This window comes from Gadus morhua, chromosome 16 (assembly GCF_902167405.1).
Source record: "Gadus morhua chromosome 16, gadMor3.0, whole genome shotgun sequence".
Classification (NCBI taxonomy): Eukaryota; Metazoa; Chordata; class Actinopteri; order Gadiformes; family Gadidae; genus Gadus; species Gadus morhua.
The window spans coordinates 2,405,815-2,428,296 of record NC_044063.1 but is presented as its reverse complement, the minus strand read 5'-3'; the positions used below and the strand labels follow the sequence as shown (position 1 = coordinate 2,428,296).

Sequence of the window (22,482 nt, the reverse complement as noted above, 5' to 3'; positions counted from 1 at the left end):
GACCTGTCGTTCAGAATGCTGTCCTGTGGCCAGTTTTTTCAAATGTTTGTTTGGAATTGATAGTAGGCCTACAATATAAATAAATTACATAGGCTATAATATAGTTATTTTTATTTAACATTCGGCCAGATTGGAGTCGGTCGAAAATGGGTCACAACACGATGTCCATAACCTGGATCTTTGACCATTATTATCGTCAAAATGTTTGGTGGAAAACAGTTTTTTCCTCCAGTGTTGTCTACAATTACTGCACGTAAAGTGTTTCTTATTTTCATTTATTGGTTCAATATTGTCGCCTTATTATAACGTTGTCAGAAACAGTGTTATTATTAGTTATTAGTAATTGTGGAATAGACAACATTTGTGTAATTTGGCTTTTTATGTCTGCGTTGAATTGAAGCCTAAAGCAATTCAACGCAATTCATGAATATCATGCGGCCTTTACACATGACATGCCGACCAATAAAAACACATAAAACCTCACCATGCTCAATGTAAAAATGACTCGGAACGTATTTGCTGATCGAATTGAATGGGGTTTCTCTGTTCGTTGAGACATCTTGAGTTCAGAGTGAGGTCTATCCGACTGCCCGCTGGAGTTATCAAGGCCTTATCCCCTTGGAAATCGAAGAGGATCGAAGAGGTTTCAGACATGAGCGCAATCGCGATTAGTAGCCCCTTTTTAATATTTATTTGTATGTATCGTAACCTACATTTCTACACTAAATTCATTGTAAATGCAACGACAACAACGACACCAACTCCTCGTCGTCCTTTGGCCCATCCACACCAAACTACAATAGGACTTTAAAAAATAAATGATGTTAGGCTACTAATAGGCCTACTATCGTATCCCTTCAGCCTTTTTAGGCCTAAAGACTATCAAACTAACTCTCTTTACCTGTAATTACGAGGTCCTCGGGGTCTGCGAGGGTTTGATATGCAGTCCTGCATTCCTGCATATCAACAGGCCTACAGACAATCTGCTGACACAAAACATGGGTTTGCACTTAATCCAGTAATAATAATATTCCCCCAACCTGAAGATTACCTTAAGGGCATGATTGTAGTCGCGTTACATAAGGATTGTTTGTGTTTTAAATAGCTTTCTTAATTGTCCCATTGCATTATTTATATTTATTAAAATGTCATTCTGGTTGTTTGACCGACTGTTTATATCTATTGTACATTTGTATTTCTGTTTTTATTTGTATGTGGTAATCAGGGTGTCATTGAAGAACGGAGTCCGCTGTCAACGGCCTCCCCTGAATAGATAAATGTCCGTCTGTGTCGCTCCGCTCGGACCATGGACCTAATAAGGATAGGACGCTTCCTCCAGAAGAGGTGAGGGGTGGTGATTGGTCGGTTTGCTGCTTGGCGGGCTTCTAAGTGAAACAATAGGCGTGGTTTCCAAGAATCCTGATCTCACTTATCGTCCAGAATGAGGAAGCTTCAAAACGAAAGTTAAATCGAAGAGGGGAGAAGCCATAAGCGATGGAAGGTAGGCCGTGTTTTACATACCATCTATAGATTATTCACGTTTTTTTTTATGTTGCACACTTTGCTGTATGTTACCGTGGTTGCCATATATTGTTCGAATTGGGCTATTTATTTGAACTTGAGAGATTTGGGCGATCAGGTTCCGTTTCTTCTGCTGCTCGACAGGTGGACGCAGCGGGAGCAGTTTCTTTATACTTTATTCCACTTCAAGCAGCAGGCTCGATCACACACTGCAATAGGCCTTTAATAAGAAGTAGAGGAGAGTAAGAAGAGAGCAGGCTCATGTGAGAAACTCTTCGTCTTTGGTGCGACCAAGACCCCAGATCACCACAGGAGGCCTACACACTCACGACCAACGGAGTCGTTAGTTTTGATCTTTGTATTTGGGCCTAGGCCTAGGCTATTTGTTTTCAAAACAGGCCAAAGACGAATTGATATTGACTACAGCATTGTACATTTTATATTGCCTTTTGCATTATTTTTCAGACCTAAAAAGGATCCGTAGTGGATTTGTGGGGAAAGTCGGACTCCCAGCTTTGAAAGGTCTGCTGGATGACCTTTGGCAGCACAAAGTGTTGAGTACCGACGACAAGGACACTGTGTTGGAGGACCATACGAGCAGAACAGACCGGGCTCGGTGTCTGATCGACATGGTGATGGCGAAAGGGGAGAGAGCAAGTCTGGCGATGATTGATTGTATGTTGGAGAGGGACCGGGAACTATACCTCACCCTGGGTCTGATCCTTCCTCCCAGCCCTACTGATCGTGTGGGTGAGTTGTAACTAGGAATGTCTTTTCTCAATAAGCCCTGCCCACTTTATTTTGATAAAGGCCTAACACGAACCAGAGCAACGGCTTCTTTATCCTTTCATCTCCTGGGATCCAACCATTAGTTATTGTCGTTTCAGGACATTTGTTTAGACTGCATATCCAAAGCCATTCTGCCTACTTTGTTTGAAAGTGGGAAATAATTTTAATCTAAATACCCGAACACCACAGCAGCAGTGCAATGTTTTTTTTAAATTGTAGTTTGACGAATACATTTTTTGGAGGAAGTCTTTGGTGTTATGGTAACGTTGCAATGAATCGACTGTTTCAGAATTGACTGCTGAATTGAATATATCTGCACCTCAAACAGATCTGACCTGAGGAGAATAAATGGTGGCTTCAGTCGTGAGGAATGAAGAAAGAAGTTTTAAACGCTATTAATTCACAACATTGTATTCACTACATTGGTTTTATTTCAAACGTCAGTTGTGAGACACATATATTCCCCTGTAATGTGAGTTCAAATGTCATCGAAATAAAATATAGAAATAAAACATTTTATAAATCTCTGATGTTTTTTCTTTCATTAACATCATTAACATTCACAAGCCTTTTGGCTGGATCTCAGGAGGTTAAAGCATCGTATAAAGGTGACTTGCATGCAGTTTTTCGGATCAAATTTGTCAAGTAAAACACTGCAGCAATTGTAGGCTACGAGTGGAAAGAACGCGGGCCGCCACAGACGGTAGAACATCCACAGGTTTTTCCAGGTGATCGCAGCCTCCGCATGATGTAGGCCTACATGTCTGCTTTGGTCTTTCCGGTGTATGTAGGCCTACGTTACAATATCTAGTAATTCTTATTCATCAACCTCCCAAATTGGAGTTTGTGGAAAACGGGTCCCGTCCTGACCTGCCGTTCAGAAAGCTGTCCTGCGGCCAGTTTTTTTTTTTTTTTAATTTGTTTGGAATTGATAGCCTACAACATAAATAAATTACGTATAATATAGGTATTTATTTAACATTCAGCCAGATTGGAGTCGGTCGAAAATGGGTCACAACACGATGTCCATATGACCTGGATCTTTGACCATTATTATCGTCAACATGTTTGGAAAACAGTATTTTCCTCCAGCGTTGTCTACAATTAGGCATACTGCACGTAAAGTGTCTTATTTTCATTTATTAGTTTAATATTGTCTTATTATAACGTTGTGAAAAACTGTTATTATTAGTAATTGTGGAATAGATAACATTTGTGTAATTTGGCTTTTTATGTCTTGGTTGAATTGAAGACTAAGGCCAGAAGTGAATATCATGCTGCCTCACACATGACATGCAGACCAATAAAAACACATAAAAACTCACCATGCTCAATGTAAAAATGACTCGGAACGTATTTGCTGATCGAATTGAATGGGGTTTCTCTGTTCGTTGAGACATCTTGGGTTCAGAGGAGCGTCGCTAGGCTAGCAATTGAAAACATCCGGGGCTGTAGCCCAGAAGTTAGAGTCCTTTAAAACGGGGGTTTTGGGGTTTCTCCCCCAAGGAAATTTGAAAATCGGACTGATGAACATGCAATTGTCACGTAGTTTGAGAAGTAAAGGAAAGACAAATCGTCATGTCTGACTCACGTTGGGGCAGGCCTACTGAATAGGTTAATGTTTACGTTAAGGATAGGAAAGTGCACCACATACAGCAGCCAAAATGAGACATTAGAAAAGCCTGTAGCCAAATAAACACTCATGCACCTATAGAGGTCAAGTGGACCGGATTGAATTCACTGCGGGTCTCCTGAATCTGTGCAAACTAGAGCAGCACTAAACAGCAATATCGACATGATGGGCTTTGCATAGAGAATCAAATTTGCAACATTTTGCAACTAATGATTCTCAATTTGCCCATTAATGAACAAGTCAGAATTTTGCGATTTTCACTGGCTACAATATTGCATCTGTCAGTTGTCAGATTTGCTAAACAAAATGTTAAACTTCAATAATTGTTCATAGTCAACTTATATAGTGCATTTATTTAAGCTCTCAGCAGCACAACCATACAGCTTCGCCACATCGGCGGGAAAACACGGCACACGCAAAGTACATCCATGGAATCAGCCGTTCAAAACCAGTCTGCATTAATCGTATACGACAACTGGATGGCAGGGGATGCGGACAAGGAATACGAGAGCCCCAGCTCGCCACATAGCCTGGGTGCTTTAAGCATGGAATAAGCTGGACACGGAGTGGGTGAAAAACTGTGTGTGTGTGTGTGTGTGTGTGTGTGTGTGTGTGTGTGTGTGTGTGTGTGTGTGTGTGTGTGTGTGTGTGTGTGTGTGTGTGTGTGTGTGTGTGTGTGTGTGTGTGTGTGTGTGTGTGTGTTTGTGTGTCACTCTGTTCGAGCCTGCATGAGAGTTCAATGTTGTCATTACCTGTTACGTCTTTCTGACCAATAGCAGTTCAAGGCCGACCTGGGCTGTGCCACTTCGGGAGGGGGCGCTCAGTTACTCCCCTCTAGACAAAACCGAATTGGTTGCGACGTTGACCCGGCGCCCCCCGAAACGTTAACGGGCCACAGGGAATTCTCCCAACTCTCCCGATTAGCCTACCACTCTGCGCGTGCGTGCGTGCGTGCCTGTGTGTGTGTGCAGGCGTTATTCAATTGCCTGGTAAGCATATAGGCCTACGGTAATATTCATACTGGTTAAAATAACGCATTTGATAGTAGGCTATTTCCCATCGTTTTTTGAGCAAGAGTTTTGTTCGAAAGTTCAGTGATAGAAAACAAATAATAGCCCGGGCTATGGACGTTTTACGGTACCACTGTCATGCAACTATACCCGATGTCAAGTGGACCGGGTTGAATTCACTGCGGGTCTCTCTTCTTATATCCAACTTACCAAAGATATTTTGGTACTGTCCTTCTCAACACTCTGATCTCACTAAAAGGCTAGCTAATAGCACGAAACAGCAATATCGACGAGATGCGCTATGCATAGAGAAGAAAGAATACCGACGTTGAATTTGCAACATTTTGCAACAAATTATTCTAAATCTGCCCATATATGGACACGGCAGAATTTTGAGGTTTTCACTCGATACAATGTTGCATCTGTGGCTGCTTCAATCACAAAGAAGTAAACTCTACGGGGCTATTTTCAGCATTATGTTTTTTTTTTTTAACGGCACAGCGATCCGGGGCTATTCCCAAAAGATCCGGGGCTATAGCCTCGAATGCCCAGGTCTAACGACGCGCCTCAGAGTGAGGTCTATCCGACTACCAGCCGGAGTTATCAAGGCCTTATCCCCTTGGAAATCGAGGAGGATCGAAGAGGTTTCAGACATGAGCGCAATCGCGACAATGAGCCCCTTTTTAACATTATTTGTATCGTAGCCTACATTTTTACACTAAATTCATTGTAAATGCAACGATAACAACGACACCAACTCCTGGTCGTCCTTTGGCCTATCCACTCCTAACTAAATAGGCCTACTTTAAAAAATAAATGATGTTACTAATAGGCCTACTATCGTATTCTGCCTTTTTAGGCCTAAATACATAGGCCTATCAAAAAGATTGCGTACATAATAACTAACTCTCTTTACCACGAGGTCCTCGGGGTCTGCGAGGGTTTGACATGCAGTCCTGCATTCCTGCATATCAACAGGCCTACAGACAATCTGCTGACACAAAACATGGGTTTGCACTTAATCCAGTAATAATAATATTCCCCCAACCTGAAGATGGCATTAAGGGCATGATTGTAGTCGCGTTACATAGCCTAAGGATTGTTTGTGTTTTAAATAGCTTTCTTAATTGTCCCATTGCATTATTTATATTTATTCAAATGTCATTCTGGTTGTTTGACGGACTGTTTATATCTATTGTACATTTGTATTTATTTGTATTATTTGTATGTGGTAATCAGGGTGTCATTGAAAAACGGAGCCTGCGGTCAACGGCCTCCCCTGAATAGATAAATGTCTGTCTGTGTCGCTCCGCTCGGACCATGGACCTAATAAAGAAGGATAGGACGCTTCCTCCAGAAGAGGTGAGGGGTGGTGATTGGTCGGTTTGTTGCTTGGCGGGCTTGTAAGTGAAACAATAGGCGTGGTTTCCAAGAATCCTGATCTCACTTATCGTCCAGAATGAGGAAGCTTCAAAACGAAAGTTAAATCGAAGAGAGGAGAAGCCACGTAAGCGATGGAAGGTAGGCCGTGGTCTACATACCATCTATAGATTATTCATGTTTTTTTTTTATGTTGCACACTTTGCTGTAGGTTACCGTGGTTGCCATATATGATAGGGGTTCAAATTCGGCAATGTATTTGAACTTGAGGGATTTGGGCGATCAGGTTCCGTTTCTTCTGCTGCTCGACAGGTGGACGCAGCGGGAGCAGTTTCTTTATACTTTATTTCACTTCAAGCAGTAGGCTCGATATCAAACACTGCAGTAGGCAGGCACGTCGGAACTATTTTCTGAGAGGGGGGGCGGGATTTTTTTTGGGAGGGTCGGGGAGAGACGCACACTTACAGTAGGCCTATCAATGGTTAACGAACTATAATGCAGCATCTTAATTGTTAAGAAAATGAAACAAAATAAATGAATGAATAACTCAAGCCTTTATTAAAACACATAACACTAGGCTATAAAAACAGCATTCAGAAAAAGAACAGTTTGCGCTCCAAAGGGCTTTCACACTTTTCCAAAAGTGGACCTTCTCTCAGTTGACCTGCTGATGAATTCTTCAAGCAGGGCCGAAACATCGCATTCATCAATGAGGTCACTATGCGCATTCATAATGGCCAAATGCGTAAGTCTTTCCTGCTTCATGGTATTGCGCAGCCATGTTTTCAATCTGCGCAAGGCAGAGAAAGAGCGCTCGGATGCCGCGACAGATATAACCCTATCTTTCAAAAACAGACTGTCGGTGTCTGACCCGACCAACTTGCTTTTGACAGCTGACCTGCACACACCACACACAATGCCTTCACTGCCCGCTATGTACTCCAGCCACTGCCACTCTCTGAACCAGGCGGCCTTGCAGGAACGACTGAAGTTCTCACCGCTGAACTTCCTGCCAGGAAAATTGTAATCCTGTGGTGGTTTGAATGATATTGCCTCTTGGCTAGCACCGGGTAGCACTGGGGAGGGAGGATGAGGACCGGCGGGTCTTTCGGCTGCCTGCTGCTGTCCGGTTGCTGGCACACAGGGTTCAGGTGTCTGTCTCGGACGTTTAGCTGGGTCAGGCGGCGCCGGTTTTAAAAAAAACTCTGAAATTATTTTCTGAGACATTGCTGATTCATTGAACATGTCTTGTAAGCTAACAACAATGCGCGCGATCATATCAAAACAACAATGCCCGCGAAACAAAAGACTTTGTTTATTTTAGCCTACGTCACACTGAGCTGTCAGCGCAGCCTGGTTGCGCATGTCACATGATCTGTGCATTATGAGATAAATGTAGTAAGTCAGACAAATTCAGTTTAAATTCAGATTCTTTATTTTTATTTTTTATGCATAATGCTGTGGGTAGGGAGGCTGATGGGGGGGGGGGGGGGGGCGGATGGGAGGGGGTGCGGCCGCACCCCCCGCACCCCTAGTTCCGACGTCTATGGCAGTAGGCCTTTAATAAGAAGTAGAGGAGACAGGAGAGTAAAAGAGAGCAGGCTCATGTAAGAAAACAAGGAACCTGAACCAAGTTATCAGCGTCTTTGGCCCGACCAAGACCCCAGTTCACCACAGGAAGCCAACACACTCACGACCAACGGAGTCGTTCATTTTGATCTTTGTATTTGGGCCTAGGCCTAGGCTATTTGTTTTTAAAACAGGCCAAAGACGAATTGATATTGACTACAGCATTGTACATTTTATATTGCCTTTTGCATTCTTTTTCAGACCTAAAAAGGATCCGTAAGGGATTTGTGAAGAGAGTCGGACTCCCAGCTTTGAAATGTCTGCTGGATGACCTTTGGCAGCGCAAAATGTTGAGTACCGAAGACAAGGATACTGTGTTGGAGGACCAGACGATCAGAACGGACCGGGCTCGGTGTCTGATCGACATGGTGATCGCGAAAGGGGAGAGAGCAAGTCAGGCGATGATTGAGTGTATGTTGGAGAGGGACCGGGAACTATACCTCACTCTGGGTCTGATCCTTCCTCCCAGCCCTACTGATCGTGTGGGTGAGTTGTAACTAGGAATGGGTTTTCTCAATAAGCCCTGCCCACTTTATTTTGATAAAGGCCTAACACGAACCAGAGCAATGGCTTCTTCATCCTTTCATCTCCTGGGATCCAACCAATAGTTATTGTCGTTTCAGGACATTTGTTTAGGCTGCATATCCTAAGCCATTCTCCCTCTATGTTTGAAAGTGGGAAATAATTTTAATTTAAATACCCGAACATCAAAGCAGCAGTGTAATGTTTTTTTTAAAATTGTAGTTTGACGAATACATTTTTTGGAGGAAGTCTTTGGTGTTATAGTAACGTTGCAATGAATCGACTGTTTCAGAATTGACTGCTGAATTGAATATATCTGCACCTCAAACAGATCTGACCTGAGGAGAATAAATGATGGCTTCAGTCTTGAGGAATGAAGAAAGAATTTTTAAACGCTATTAATTCACAACATTGTATTCACTGCATTGGTTTTATTTCAAACGTCAGTTGTGAGACACATATATTCCCCTGAAATGTGAGTTCAAATGTCATCGAAATAAAATATAGAAATAAAACATCTTATAAATCTCTGATGTTTTTTCTTTCATTAACATTCTAGCAGGAAGCCTTTTGGCTGGATCTCAGGAGGTTAAAGCATCGTATAAAGGTGACTTGCATGCAGTTTTTCGGATCAAATTTGTCAAGTAAAACACTGCAGCAATTGTAGGCTACGAGTGGAAAGAACGCGGGCTGCCACAGACGGTAGAACATCCACAGGTTTTTCCAGGTGATCGCAGCCTCCGCATGATGTACATGTCTGCTTTGGTCTTTCCGGTGTATGTAGGCCTACGTTACAATATCTAGTAATTCTTATTCAACAACCTGCCAAAATGGAGTTTATGGAAAACGGGTCCCGTCCTGACCTGCCGTTCAGAATGCTGTCCTGCGGCCAGTTTTTTTTTTTTTTTAAATTTGTTTGGAATTGATAGCCTACAATATAAATAAATAACGTATAATAGCCTATAGGTATTTTTATTTAACATTCAGCCAGATTGGAGTCGGTCGAAAATGGGTCACAACACGATGTCCATATGACCTGGATCTTTGACAAAGTTATCGTCAAAATGTTTGGAAAACAGTTTTTTCCTCCAGTGTTGTCTACAATTACTGCACGTAAAGTGTTTCTTATTTTCATTTATTAGTTCAATATTGTCGCCTTATTATAACGTTGTCAGAAACAGTGTTATTATTAGTTATTATTAGTAATTGTGGAATAGATAGGCCTAGGCTAACATTTGTGCAATTTGGCTTTTTATGTCTGCGTTGAATTGAAGACTAAAGCCAGAAATGAATATCATGCTGCCTCACACATGACATGCATACCAATAAAAACACATAAAACCTCACCATGCTCAATGTAAAAATGACTCGGAACGTATTTGCTGATCGAATTGATGGGGTTTCTCTGTTCGTTGAGACATCTTGAGTTCAGAGTGAGGTATCCAACTGCCAGCCGGCTTATCAAGGCCTTATCCCCTTGGAAATCGAAGAGGATCGAAGAGGTTTCAGACATGAGCGCAATCGCGATAAGTAGCCCCTTTTTAATATTATTTGTATGTATCGTAGCCTATAATTTTTTACACTAAATTCATTGTAAATGCAATGACAACAACGACACCAACTCCTGGTCGTCCTTTGGCCTATCAACACCAAACTACAATAGGCCTACTTTAAAAAATGAATGATGTTGCTAATAGGGCTATATATCGTATTCTGCCTTTTTAGGCCTATACATAGGCCTATCAAAAAGATTACGTAGGCCTACATAATAACTAACTCTCTTTACCACGAGGTCTGCGAGGGTTTGATATGCAGTCCTGCATTCCTGCATATCAACAGGCCTAGTCAATCTGCTGACACAAAACATGGGTTTGCACTTAATCCAGTAATAATAATATTCCCCCAACGATGACCTTAAGGGCATGAATGTAGTCGCGTTACATAAGGATTGTTTGTGTTTTAAATAGCCATCTTAATTGTCCCATTGCATTATTTATATTTATTAAAATGTCATTCTGGTTGTTTGACCGACTGTTTATATCTATTGTACATTTGTATTTATTTGTATTATTTGTATGTGGTAATCAGGGTGTCATTGAAAAACGGAGCCTGCGGTCAACGGCCTCCCCTGAATAGATAAATGTCTGTCTGTGTCGCTCCGCTCGGACCATGGACCTAATAAAGAAGGATAGGACTCCTCCTCCAGAAGAGGTGAGGGGTGGTGATTGGTCGGTTTGCTGCTTGGCGGGCTTCTAAGTGAAACAATAGGCGTGGTTTCCAAGAATCCTGATCTCACTTATCGTCCAGAATGAGGAAGCTTCAAAACGAAAGTTAAATCGAAGAGGGGAGAAGCCACGTAAGCGATGGAAGGTAGGCCGTGTTTTACATACCATCTATTGATTATTCATGTTTTTTTTTATGTTGCACACTTTGCTGTAGGTTACCGTGGTTGCCATATATGATAGGGGTTCAAATTCGGCAATGTATTTGAACTTGAGAGATTTGGGCGATCAGGTTCCGTTTCTTCTGCTGCTCGACAGGTGGACGCAGCGGGAGCAGTTTCTTTATACTTTATTTCACTTCAAGCAGTAGGCTCGATATCAAACACTGCAGTAGGCCTTTAATAAGAAGTAGAGGAGACAGGAGAGTAAGAAGAGAGCAGGCTCATGTGAGAAAACGAGGAACCTGAACCAAGTTGTCAGCGTCTTTGGCCCGACCAAGACCCCAGATCACCAAAGGAGGCCTACACACTCACGACCAACGGAGTCGTTCATTTTGATCTTTGTATTTAGGCTATAGGACTAGGCTATTTGTTTTCAAAACAGGCCAAAGACGAATTGATATTGACTACAGCATTGTACATTTTATATCGCCTTTTGCATTATTTTTCAGACCTAAGAAGGATCCGTACGGGATTTGTGGGGAAAGTCGGACTCCCAGCTTTGAAAGGTCTGCTGGATGACCTTTGGCAGCGCAAAATGTTGAGTACCGAAGACAAGGATACTGTGTTGGAGGACCATACGAGCAGAGCGGACAGGGCTCGGTGTCTGATCGACATGGTGATGGGGAAAGGGGAGAGAGCAAGTCTGGCGATGATTGAGTGTATGTTGGAGAGGGACCGGGAACTATACCTCACTCTGGGTCTGATCCTTCCTCCCAGCCCTACTGATCGTGTGGGTGAGTTGTAACTAGGAATGTCTTTTCTCAATAAGCCCTGCCCACTTTATTTTGATAAAGGCCTAACACGAACCAGAGCAACTGCTTCTTCATCCTTTCATCTCCTGGGATCCAACCATTAGTTATTGTCGTTTCAGGACATTTGTTTAGAGTGCATATCCAAAGCCATTCTCCCTACTTTGTTTGAAAGTGGGAAATAATTATAATTTAAATACCCGAACACCACAGCAGCAGTGCAATGTTTTTTTTAAATTGTAGTTTGACGAATACATTTTGGGGGAAGTCTTTGGTGTTATGGTAACGTTGCAATGAATCGACTGTTTCAGAATTGACTGCTGAATTGAATATATCTGCACCTCATACAGATCTGACCTGAGGAGAATAAATGGTGGCTTCAGTCTTGAGGAATGACGAAAGAATTTTTAAATGCTATTAATTCACAACATTGTATTCACTAAATTGGTTTTATTTCAAACGTTAGTTGTGAGACATATATATTCCCCTGTAATGTGAGTTCAAATGTCCTTGATAAGAGACATGAAATAAAATATAGAAATAAAACATTTTATAAATCTCTGATGTTTTTTCTTTCATTAACATGCGAGCAGGAAACCATTTGGCTGGATCTCAGGAGGTTAAAGCACTTGCATGCAGTTATTCGGATCAAATATGTCAAGTAAAACACTGCAGCAATTGTACGAGTGATCTTTATTTTCTGTCCCTGGGAGTTTCCCCAACAGAGACGAAGGGCAGTACCTCTGAACTCATCCTCAGCTCTGAGCAGTTCAAGACAGAGAAGCTGAAGGAGAGAGATAACGTTAGTCCTTCCTCTTCCCTTTAAAGGCTGCGTCGTCATGTTGCTGCTCCTCATTCATATCTTGTTATTCCTCTAACATTGACCTCATGCATGTGTTTTAGCCAAACATAAATGGTTATCTGGTGGGTTGTTCTGATCGGCATAGGCTCATATTATTTTACGTGAACTATCAAGGCATGAAACGATCAGATAAGATAATGCATGCTGTGTCAGTCATAGCCTATGTCAAGCATCTGTTTCCTTTCTTCTATTGAATGATGTGGTCAGATATACGCCGTCATGGCCCCAGCCGACAGGACGCGCATGGCTCTGCTGATCACCAATGTGCACTTTGACAATGGGAAACATCGGCATGGTGCTGAGAAAGATGAGGAGGATATGAGCAAACTGCTGATCTCACTGGGATACAACGTGGAGCGTCACAGAGACCTCAGCGGAGTGGTACGTTGGGCCTCACTCACACATGAGGTATCATGTGATCTGTGGTCCTGCGATGAGTGTTGTTGACTGATTCATGTTCTCGCACAGGAGATGGACGAGGCCGTCGAAAGGTTTTCTAAAGACCCCCGTCTGGCCGCGACAGACTCTGTCTTTGTGGTCATCATGTCCCATGGGGTGAAGGGAGCCATTTTAGGCGTCCATCACTGCGATGGAGTCCCCGACCAGTTCCCCATTGACAATATCTACAAACACTTGGATACGATTCGTTGTCCAAAACTGCTCAACAAACCCAAAGTCATCATCATCCAAGCCTGCAGAGGAGGTGTGCTTGAGGTTCCTTTTTCGATTTGAACATACCATAATCATAAACCTGTTTTACCATATTTTGTTTTAAAAGATACCCCCGAAAACGTAAGTGAATTACTGGTCTACTCCGTTCACTGTATTCTCTTCCAGTGGATGATGGCTCTGCGATAGTCTGCGATGGGCCTGGGTCTTTCCCAGAGCAGGCCCCGGTAGTGCAGGTGGATGCGGCCCTCCCACCTCACCTGGCAGATGAAGTGGACGCAGACATCGAGGAGGATGCTATTCACAGGGTGCACAAAGAAAAAGACATGGTTTCACTTCTGTCCTGCACCGCCGGTGAGTTGATTTATTTTTGCCTGTGCTGATAAAGTTTAGTCTTCATTACAGAATAGGTTGAGGATACAAAACAACTGGAACTGTTGGAATTAGGACTTGCAAATGAACACCCTTCTCTGATCAACGACTTCTAATTATCTTTTTCACTCTATTCTGCAGACACGGTGTCGTATAGACATAAAAGCCAAGGTTCTTTTTTAATCCAACACCTTGTGGAGATCTTCAAGCGCCACGCACACGAGGACCACATCGACGAACTCTTCAGAAAGGCAAGTCACCCAGATCGTTCTCGTTAGGCTGGTGTGCGGAGTGAGTGTCCTTCTCTCATGCGGATGTCTGGTTGTTTGATGGACAGCCTCACAAATCCCCTCCATCCAGATAGAGCTGACCTCAACCAACAGCATGTGGTGGTTTCATCCTGGCGTGTGCTCTCCATCCCACAGGTCCTGAAGCGTTTTGAAGATGAACCACCTTCAGCGAGTGTAAGACAGATGGCTGTCAGAGACCGATGCACCTTAACCAAACATTTTTACCTCTTCCCCCGTCCTAAGAATCAGGCTCCACAATGACGGATGGGAAATGGTTTCAACACTGTTGCATAAAGTGGTGTCGGGAAAACGAACTGAAACCTTGATCCCACAGCTAATATTGCTGAAGGTGCAGTCACAATAATGACCTATTAGCATATGCTACACGTGAACCTCCTAAAATGGCGCAATTTGATTGGTTCGCTATCTCGGGATATTAGGCAATATCCCATAATTGAGATCTCAAACTCGGGATATTGTATTGCGTGCGTGATGGTCATCTCGTAACGCTAATAAAAACAAATAAACCGCTAATAATAGATAATACCTGGAAAAAAGTATTATTATATTTAGAGTAAATTAAATTAATGTAGAGTGTTCACGTGTAGTATATTCACTATTCACTTCGCTTTCGGCGAATAATTGTTAAATATGAGTTTTTATCTTACAGGAAATCAACTAACATCCTATACTTTCCCTCCAATTAGAATAAAACCATTGTATTACATAGATAATCTTGAAAAATAGTGGGATAACTGTACCTACAGAGATTCTTATTTTCTTACACAACGGTAAATTCCGACCAAGTCATTTGATTGGACAAGAGGCATTCCATGAGTGCTATATATATATAGAGTATAACAGCACTGGGATTTTTAACTATAAATGTATCACTCCACTTTCAGGTGTTCTAACAACCGTTAATGTTATTAACGGTCTTTATGTAGCTTAGATTGCTAGTGTGTTTATGTGTTGCTGGGCACCATTTCAGTCCCAGTCCAGTTGCGGATCTATTTGTGTTGGCGGAGCCAAATAAATCCTTAAATAAACAGACAAATCCTTATCTGTTGCTGCTTATTACTGTTAACTAATAAAGGGTGCATATCAGAAGGGCTATCGTTTGGAAGATTATCTGTTTCCCTCCTCACCTCACAGAACCAGTTATTTGGTTCTATTTTCCCTATCCGCCCATGTCGATCAGTTGATCACTCCCTGCCCTGCCCTGCCACAACTAGTTAAGACAGACCTGTGACCACACCCCTTTCCTTTGTTCAGAGACACTGAACACCTTGAGAGCTGTGAGCCTCTGAACCACTTGTTTGCGTATACTGAGCAATGAGAGTTTGTTTTGTGGACAATGACTTTTGTTATGTGGTCGTATAGGCTTGTTAAACGATTTATTAACAGAATTGTGGCCATGAATTTTGGAGCTCATTGTTGTACTTTATGTTTGCTTCCTAGGAACCACACACATCCTAGCTAACTACCTACCTCCAAATCCTACCTAACTACCTACCCATCACACCTTAGCTACACACACTATCATCCTATATACCTATCTTCACAGTATCACCCTACCTAGCTACCTACTACACACATCCATACATTCCTGCTCGCACCATTGGAAAATAAAGTCCATAAACCTTGTAACTCTGACTGGACAACCCTGTGTTCTCACCGACAACCCCATTGGTCTCAAGCCAGCACCTAGCCTTTCCTAAAACCTCCTCTTCAGCTGTGATTATCTTTGGCACTTTGCCTACAGCCTCGTACCTACATTCAGCCGTGCTGATATTCAGTACAGCAGCACTCCCTCTTGGGTGATATTGCTTAATTCTTCAACTGACAAATGTACTTATGTAAGTCGCTTTGGATAAAAGCGTCTGCTGAATGCCCTAAATGTGAATGGTTTATAATACATTACAGTAAAGAAGATGAAATGTAGAATACATTTCTTTGTGCGGGAATTTTTTAATAAATATACGTAGCATCAGGGACGCGGGAAGTCAGTCCGAGGGGGGGGTGCTGAGAGAGAGTCTATATAATGACGTCATAATAATTGCTGCACAACATCCATTGTTTACAGAGACGAGATGACGGGTGACGTCACAATCAGGGCTCCGCTCTGATAAACACTTACTGGTGTGTAAAAAGAGTTCTGCCAACTACCCACTGTTATTCACAAACGTTAGCAAGTAAACAATGTGGAAATTAGAGTCAACTCGGCTGATACTGTGCTGAATTTCGCACACTAACAACGTGCCGACAAGCTGTTGCAGTCCGGGATTATACACAGCGTTATAACAAGGATTCAGGAGGTTATTTCTAAAGGTTTACAAAGGAAAGGGACAATTAAAAGAAAGCCTTAATTTTCATCCAGAGTTACGAGTTGTCTGATATGAGGAAAGTGACGGTTTCTCCGTCAAGTGAACCGTCCGTCTTTGCTCTTTTTTTGCCAGCCAGTTTACGGGCGGGATTCCAGAATCAAAGCGATAACATTCAACGTGTCTACTAATATGGCAGCAACATTTTACACCAGTTTTAGAATGTTCACTACAACAGATGTTGAACACCAACATGCTTATGTAAAATCAGCATAGTACCATATTCAGCTGTGGACAGTTCTGCGTTGTGCGTCATAGCCTACGTCAGCCTACACAGACAATGTTCTAAATAAAATGAAATGATAATATCATAAATATCATAAAAAGGGGGGACGTCAATAATTTAATGAAAAATCATTTTGTATGATAAATTTATACAAAAAATAAAAAGTATTGATTTGTTCAGAAAACGTTCTCACTTGAAGTTACAGCCAGGGGCCACCAGGGGGAGGGGGGTGCTCCATCACCCTAAGCACCCCCACTTCCCGCGTCCCTGGGTAACACTGTTGTTTTTTATTGATCGTCATGAAAAAAAACCATAAGGGGTAACACCGTTGTTTTTTATTGGTCGTCATGAAATAAACACAAGGGGTAACACTGTCGATATTTATCAAATAAAACATAGGGGGTAACACTGTTGTTTTTCTTTTGTCGTCATGAAAAAAAACACAAGGGGTAACACTGTCGTTTTAATCAAATGAAAAATGAGGGGTAACATTGTTGTTTTTATCAAATGGAACATGAGGAGAAACACTGTCATTTTTCTTTGGTCGTCATGAAAAAAACCATAAGGGTTAACACTGTTGTTTTTTATTGGTCGTCATGAAAAAAAACATAAGGGTTAACACTGTTGTTTTTTATTGGTCGGCATGAAAAAAAACATCAGGGGTAACACTGTTGTTTTTTATTGGTCGTCCTGAAAAAAAACATAAGTGTAACACTGTTAGCTTTGTCAAATAAAATATAAGGGATAACACTGTTGTTTTTTATTGGTCGTCATGAAAAAAAGCATAAGGGGTAACACTGTTGTTTTTTATTGGTCGTCATGAAAAAAAACGTAAGGGGTAACACTGTTAGCTTTGTCAAATAAAATATAAGGGATAACACTGTCGTATTTTATCAGTCGTCATGAAAAATCCATAAGGGAAATGATAGAAATACACACATACATTTTAATGTCATGTATATCCTCTTTATTGATGATAGATTATTGTGTATTTTCATCGCCTCAGTGGTGCATCATGTCTATTGCACATCATATACAACATGTCATATATAACCACAGACATTTTTAAATTACAAATCTCAGTGGGAAGTGGAGAGAGCTGTGAGCCAACCCCCTGGAGACCGGGGTTGAAGTCCGGTTGATGTCTTCTGTTGGAAGACTCTTATCTCTATTTCATGCGAATTACAAAGTCAATTATAACCATTGTGTTGACTTTATTCGGTGTCTTTATGGTCAATTGATAAGTTCGGAGGTTAACACTCTAAACAGCTCAGGGCCCCGTTTCCCGATAACGATGGATCTTCGCTCGTACGATCATTCTCCCGATGGATCTTGCGATCCATCGTCAATTTCTTTGGAGCGTTTCCCGAAACTCCTCTTAACGTGAACGCGCATCCGCTGCACTCACGACGTCGTAGGATTGTAACTGTCTACTGACACGGTGCTGAAATGGGCTCCGTAGGAGGGGGAGACGCAGGAATGTCGCAGGAAAATTGTGTTAAAAAGGGTTAAAATATATCCCCATCAAGGACAACAGCAGAGTAGCCTACAAAAAAAATAGACTGCAATTATATGAATGCTAAAGACATTAAAACACAATTGATTAGGCTTAAACCGACATATATCAGTCCTAATCCTGAATGCACTGTGCGTTTCACGGCATTTTCCCCCCTGAAATAATTCCTCTTCGCACCTGTGAATAACCCGGGAGACGTCCATGATGAGGAATACAACGAAGCCCACCGTCTGGCCCGGTGCATCGTTGAGCGCACGGTCGGGAGGTGGAAGTTGCGCTTTAGATGCCTTCACAAGTCAGTTTTCGCCGGCCAAGTCATGCGCCGTGATATGTGTGACGGCTATGTTGCACAACATTGCAGCTAAGGCTGGGGTGGCATTGCTTGAACCGGAGGACGTTGAGGACGATGACGATGAGGAAGATCGGTGTGAGGACGGCCTCCCTCATAACTACGCGGCTGGTTTTCATGCGCGTCGAATAGTGATTGACTTTTTTTTAACCCCCTCCACCCTCCCTCATGTCACTAAACATTCCCGTCAACTTGACCAATCCCCACAATATCCCAGCCTTTTGCCTGCTTCTTTGCTTGTTTTTTATAATTTTTTTTATTTCTTTATTTTTTTTAATTTCTTTAATTTCGTTATTTTTTTTAATTTGTTTAATTTAAAAAAATTTTTACATTATTTTATGCTACGTTTTATGATTAGCCTATGTCAGTCTGCACAAATCCCCCCACTTTCTCTCACACATTTTGAGTGCCCTGCCTGCGCAAACATTTTCTGGACTGTCCCGTTTTATTTTGGCCATTTTAACATCTTTATTAATAAATTAATTAATAATCTTTATTAATTACCAAACTAAGAACATAAAGGCGCAATGCGTTTTAATAAAACGCATCCAATATACGGAATGTCCGATGGCGACGCCACTGAGGCTATAGCTGACGATGCTCTTAGCGTCCTACGAGTACCTACGAGCACCCCTGGAGTACTCGTTAGCTACGAGCGTTTTCAAGACGTTCGTGACCAACGATGCTTTCGGGAAACGCGATGAAAACTCTACGATGCCCTTTCGACGCACTTCACGATCCACTTAGGCTAACGACGCTTTCGGGAAACGGGGCCCAGGGCCCCGTTTCCCGATAACGATGGATCTTCGCTCGTACGATCATTCTCCCGATGGATCTTGCGATCCATCGTCAATTTCTTTGGAGCGTTTCCCGAAACTCCTCTTAACGTGAACGCGCATTCGCTGCACTCACGACGTCGTAGGATTGTAACTGTCTACTGACACGGTGCTGAAATGGGCTCCGTAGGAGGGGGAGACGCAGGAATGTCGCAGGAAAATTGTGTTAAAAAGGGTTAAAATATATCCCCATCAAGCCAGTTTTCGCCGGCCAAGTCATGCGCCGTGATATGTGTGACGGCTATGTTGCACAACATTGCAGCTAAGGCTGGGGTGGCATTGCTTGAACCGGAGGACGTTGAGGACGATGACGATGAGGAAGATCGGTGTGAGGACGGCCTCCCTCATAACTACGCGGCTGGTTTTCATGCGCGTCGGATAGTGATTGAGACTTTTTTTTAACCCCCTCCACCCTCCCTCATGTCACTAAACATTCCCGTCAACTTGACCAATCCCCACCATATCCCAGCCTTTTGCCTGCTTCTTTGCTTGTTTTTTATAATTTTTTTTATTTCTTTATTTTTTATTTTTTTTAATTTCTTTAATTTCGTTATTTTTTATTTTTTTTAATTTGTTTAATTTAATTTTTTTTTACATTATTTTATGCTACGTTTTATGAGTAGCCTATGTCAGTCTGCACAAATCCCCCCACTTTCTCTCACACATTTTGAGTGCCCTGCCTGCGCAAACATTTTCTGGACTGTCCCGTTTTATTTTGGCCATTTTAACATCTTTATTAATAAATTAATTAATAATCTTTATTAATTACCAAACTAAGAACATAAAGGCGCAATGCGTTTTAATAAAACGCATCCAATATACGGAATGTCCGATGGTGACGCCACTGAGGCTATAGCTGACGATACTCTTAGCGTCCTACGAGTACCTACGAGCACCCCTGGAGTACTCGTTAGCTACGAGCGTTTTCAAGACGTTCGTGACCAACGATGCTTTCGGGAAACGCGGTGAAAACTCTACGATGCCCTTTCGACGCACTTCACGATCCACGGCTAACGACGCTTTCGGGAAACGGGGCCCAGGTTCGGATCCCCTCAAAAACGTTGACGGGGGTACCGCTGTTGTTTTTTATTGGTCAACATGGAAAAAACATGAGGGGTAACTCGGTCGTTTTTTATCGGCCGTCATGAAATAAACGTAAGGGGTAACACTTTCGATATTTATCAAATAAAACATAGGGGGTAACACTGTTGTTTTTTATTGGTCGTCATGAAAAAAAACATAAGGGGTAACACTGTTGTTTTTTATTGGTCGGCATGAAAAAAAACATCAGGGGTAAAACTGTTGTTTTTAATTGGTCGTCATGAAAAAAAACATAAGGGGTAACACTGTTGTTTTTTATTGGTCGGCATGAAAAAAAACATCAGGGGTAACACTGTTGTTTTTTATTGGTCGTCATGAAAAAAAACATAAGGGTAACACCGTTAGCTTTGTCAAATAAAATATAAGGGGTAACACTGTCGTTTTTTATTGGTCGTCATGAAAAAAAACATAAGGGAAATAATAGAAATACACACATACATTTTAATGTCATGTATATCCTCTTTATTGATCATTGATTATTGTGTATTGTCATGAAATAAACATAAGGGGTAACGCTGTCGATATTTATCAAAAAAAACATAGGGGGTAACACTGTTGTTTTTCTTTGGTCGTCATGAAAAAAAAACACAAGGGGTAACACTGTCGTTTTTATCAAATGAAACATGAGGGGTAACACTGTCGTTTTTATCAAATGAAACATGAGGGGTGACACTGTCGTTTTTCTTTGGTCGTCATGAAAAAAACCATAAGGGGTAACACTGTTGTTTTTTATTGTTCATCATGAAAAAAAACATAAGGGGTAAGACTGTTGATATTTATCATAATAAAACATAGGGGGTAACGCTGGCATTTTTCTTTTGTCGTCATGAAAAAAAACACAAGGGGTAACACTGTCGTTTTTATCAAATGAAACATGAGGGGTAACACTGTCGTTTTTATCAAATGAAACATGAGGGGTAACACTGGCATTTTTCTTTGGGCGTCATGAAAAAAACCCGAAAGGGTAACACTGTTGTTCTTTATTGGTCGTCATGAAAAAAAGCATAAGGGGTAACACTGTTGTTTTTTATTGGTCGGCATGAAAAAAAACATCAGGGGTAACACTGTTGTTTTTTATTGGTCGTCATGAAAAAAAACATCAGGGGTAACACTGTTGTTTTTTATTGGTCGTCATGAAAAAAAACATAAGGGGTAACACTGTTGTTCTTTATTGGTCGTCATGAAAAAAGCATAAGGGGTAACACTGTTGTTTTTTATTGGTCGGCATGAAAAAAAACATCAGGGGTAACACTGTTGTTTTTTATTGGTCGTCATGAAAAAAAACATAAGGGTTAACACTGTTGTTTTTTGTTGGTCGGCATGAAAAAAAACATCAGGGGTAACACTGTTGTTTTTTATTGGTCGTCATGAAAAAAAACGTAAGGGGTAACACTGTTAGCTTTGTCAAATAAAATATAAGGGATAACACTGTCGTTTTTTATCAGTCGTCATGAAAAAAAACGTAAGGGGTAACACTGTTAGCTTTGTCAAATAAAATATAAGGGATAACACTGTCGTTTTTTATTGGTCGTCATGAAAAAAAACATAAGTGGAATAATAGAAATACACACATACATTTTAATGTCATGTATATCCTCTTTATTGATGATAGATTATTGTGTATTGTCATCGCCTCAGTGGTGCAATGGAGTGCACTCTGCCTAACCCACTGGAGACCGAGGCTCAATTTCTGTGGAAAACAGAATATATTTAATTTTAAACGTAATGCTAACATGTCTATTGCACATCATATATAACATGTCATATATAACCACAGACATTTAAAAAAAAAATCTCAGTGGGAAGTGGAGAGAGCTGTGAGGCAACCCCCTGGAGACCGGGGTTCAAGTCCGGTTGATGTCATCTGTTGGAAGACTCATATCTCTATTTCATGCGAATTACAAAGTCAATTATAACCATTGTGTTGACTTTATTCTGTGTCTTGATGGTGAATTGATAAGTTCGGAGGTTAACACTCAGGACACTCAACAGCTCAGGTTCGGATCCCCACAAAAACGTCGACATGGGTACCACTGTTGTTATTTATTGGTCAACATGGAAAAACCATGAGGGGTAACTCGGTCCTTTTTTATCGGCCGTCATGAAATAAACATAAGGGGTAACCCTTTCGATATTTATCAAATAAAAACATAGGGGGTAACACTGTTGTTTTTTATTGGTCGTCATGAAAAAAAACATAA

At 41.5% G+C, this 22,482-nt stretch overlaps 1 protein-coding gene and 1 long non-coding RNA gene across 2 annotated transcripts; both read left to right on the top strand.

The window, feature by feature from the left end:
- The first annotated feature begins 1,392 nt into the window (after window positions 1-1,392).
- LOC115561048 (caspase-1) lies at window positions 1,393-15,519 on the top strand. The gene is made up of 12 exons (XM_030380835.1): window positions 1,393-1,501; window positions 1,987-2,271; window positions 2,639-2,647; window positions 6,466-6,474; window positions 8,164-8,448; window positions 9,047-9,091; window positions 12,387-12,478; window positions 12,746-12,919; window positions 13,007-13,241; window positions 13,376-13,561; window positions 13,721-13,830; window positions 14,005-15,519. The coding sequence occupies exons 1-12, from the start codon at window positions 1,495-1,497 to the stop codon at window positions 14,128-14,130; spliced, it is 1,563 nt and encodes a 520-aa protein (XP_030236695.1). The 5' UTR covers window positions 1,393-1,494; the 3' UTR covers window positions 14,131-15,519.
- LOC115560725 (uncharacterized) lies at window positions 10,833-12,236 on the top strand. Its single transcript, XR_003979805.1, has 3 exons — window positions 10,833-10,854; window positions 11,377-11,661; window positions 12,027-12,236. It is a non-coding gene; the product is annotated as an uncharacterized LOC115560725 (long non-coding RNA).
- Window positions 15,520-22,482: the final 6,963 nt, after the last annotated feature.

Coding starts and splice junctions, on each gene's coding strand:
- LOC115561048 (XM_030380835.1), top strand. Junction 13,562..13,720: donor ACTTCTGTCCTGCACCGCCG/GTGAGTTGATTT, acceptor TCTATTCTGCAG/ACACGGTGTCGTATAGACAT. Junction 13,831..14,004: donor TCGACGAACTCTTCAGAAAG/GCAAGTCACCCA, acceptor TCCATCCCACAG/GTCCTGAAGCGTTTTGAAGA.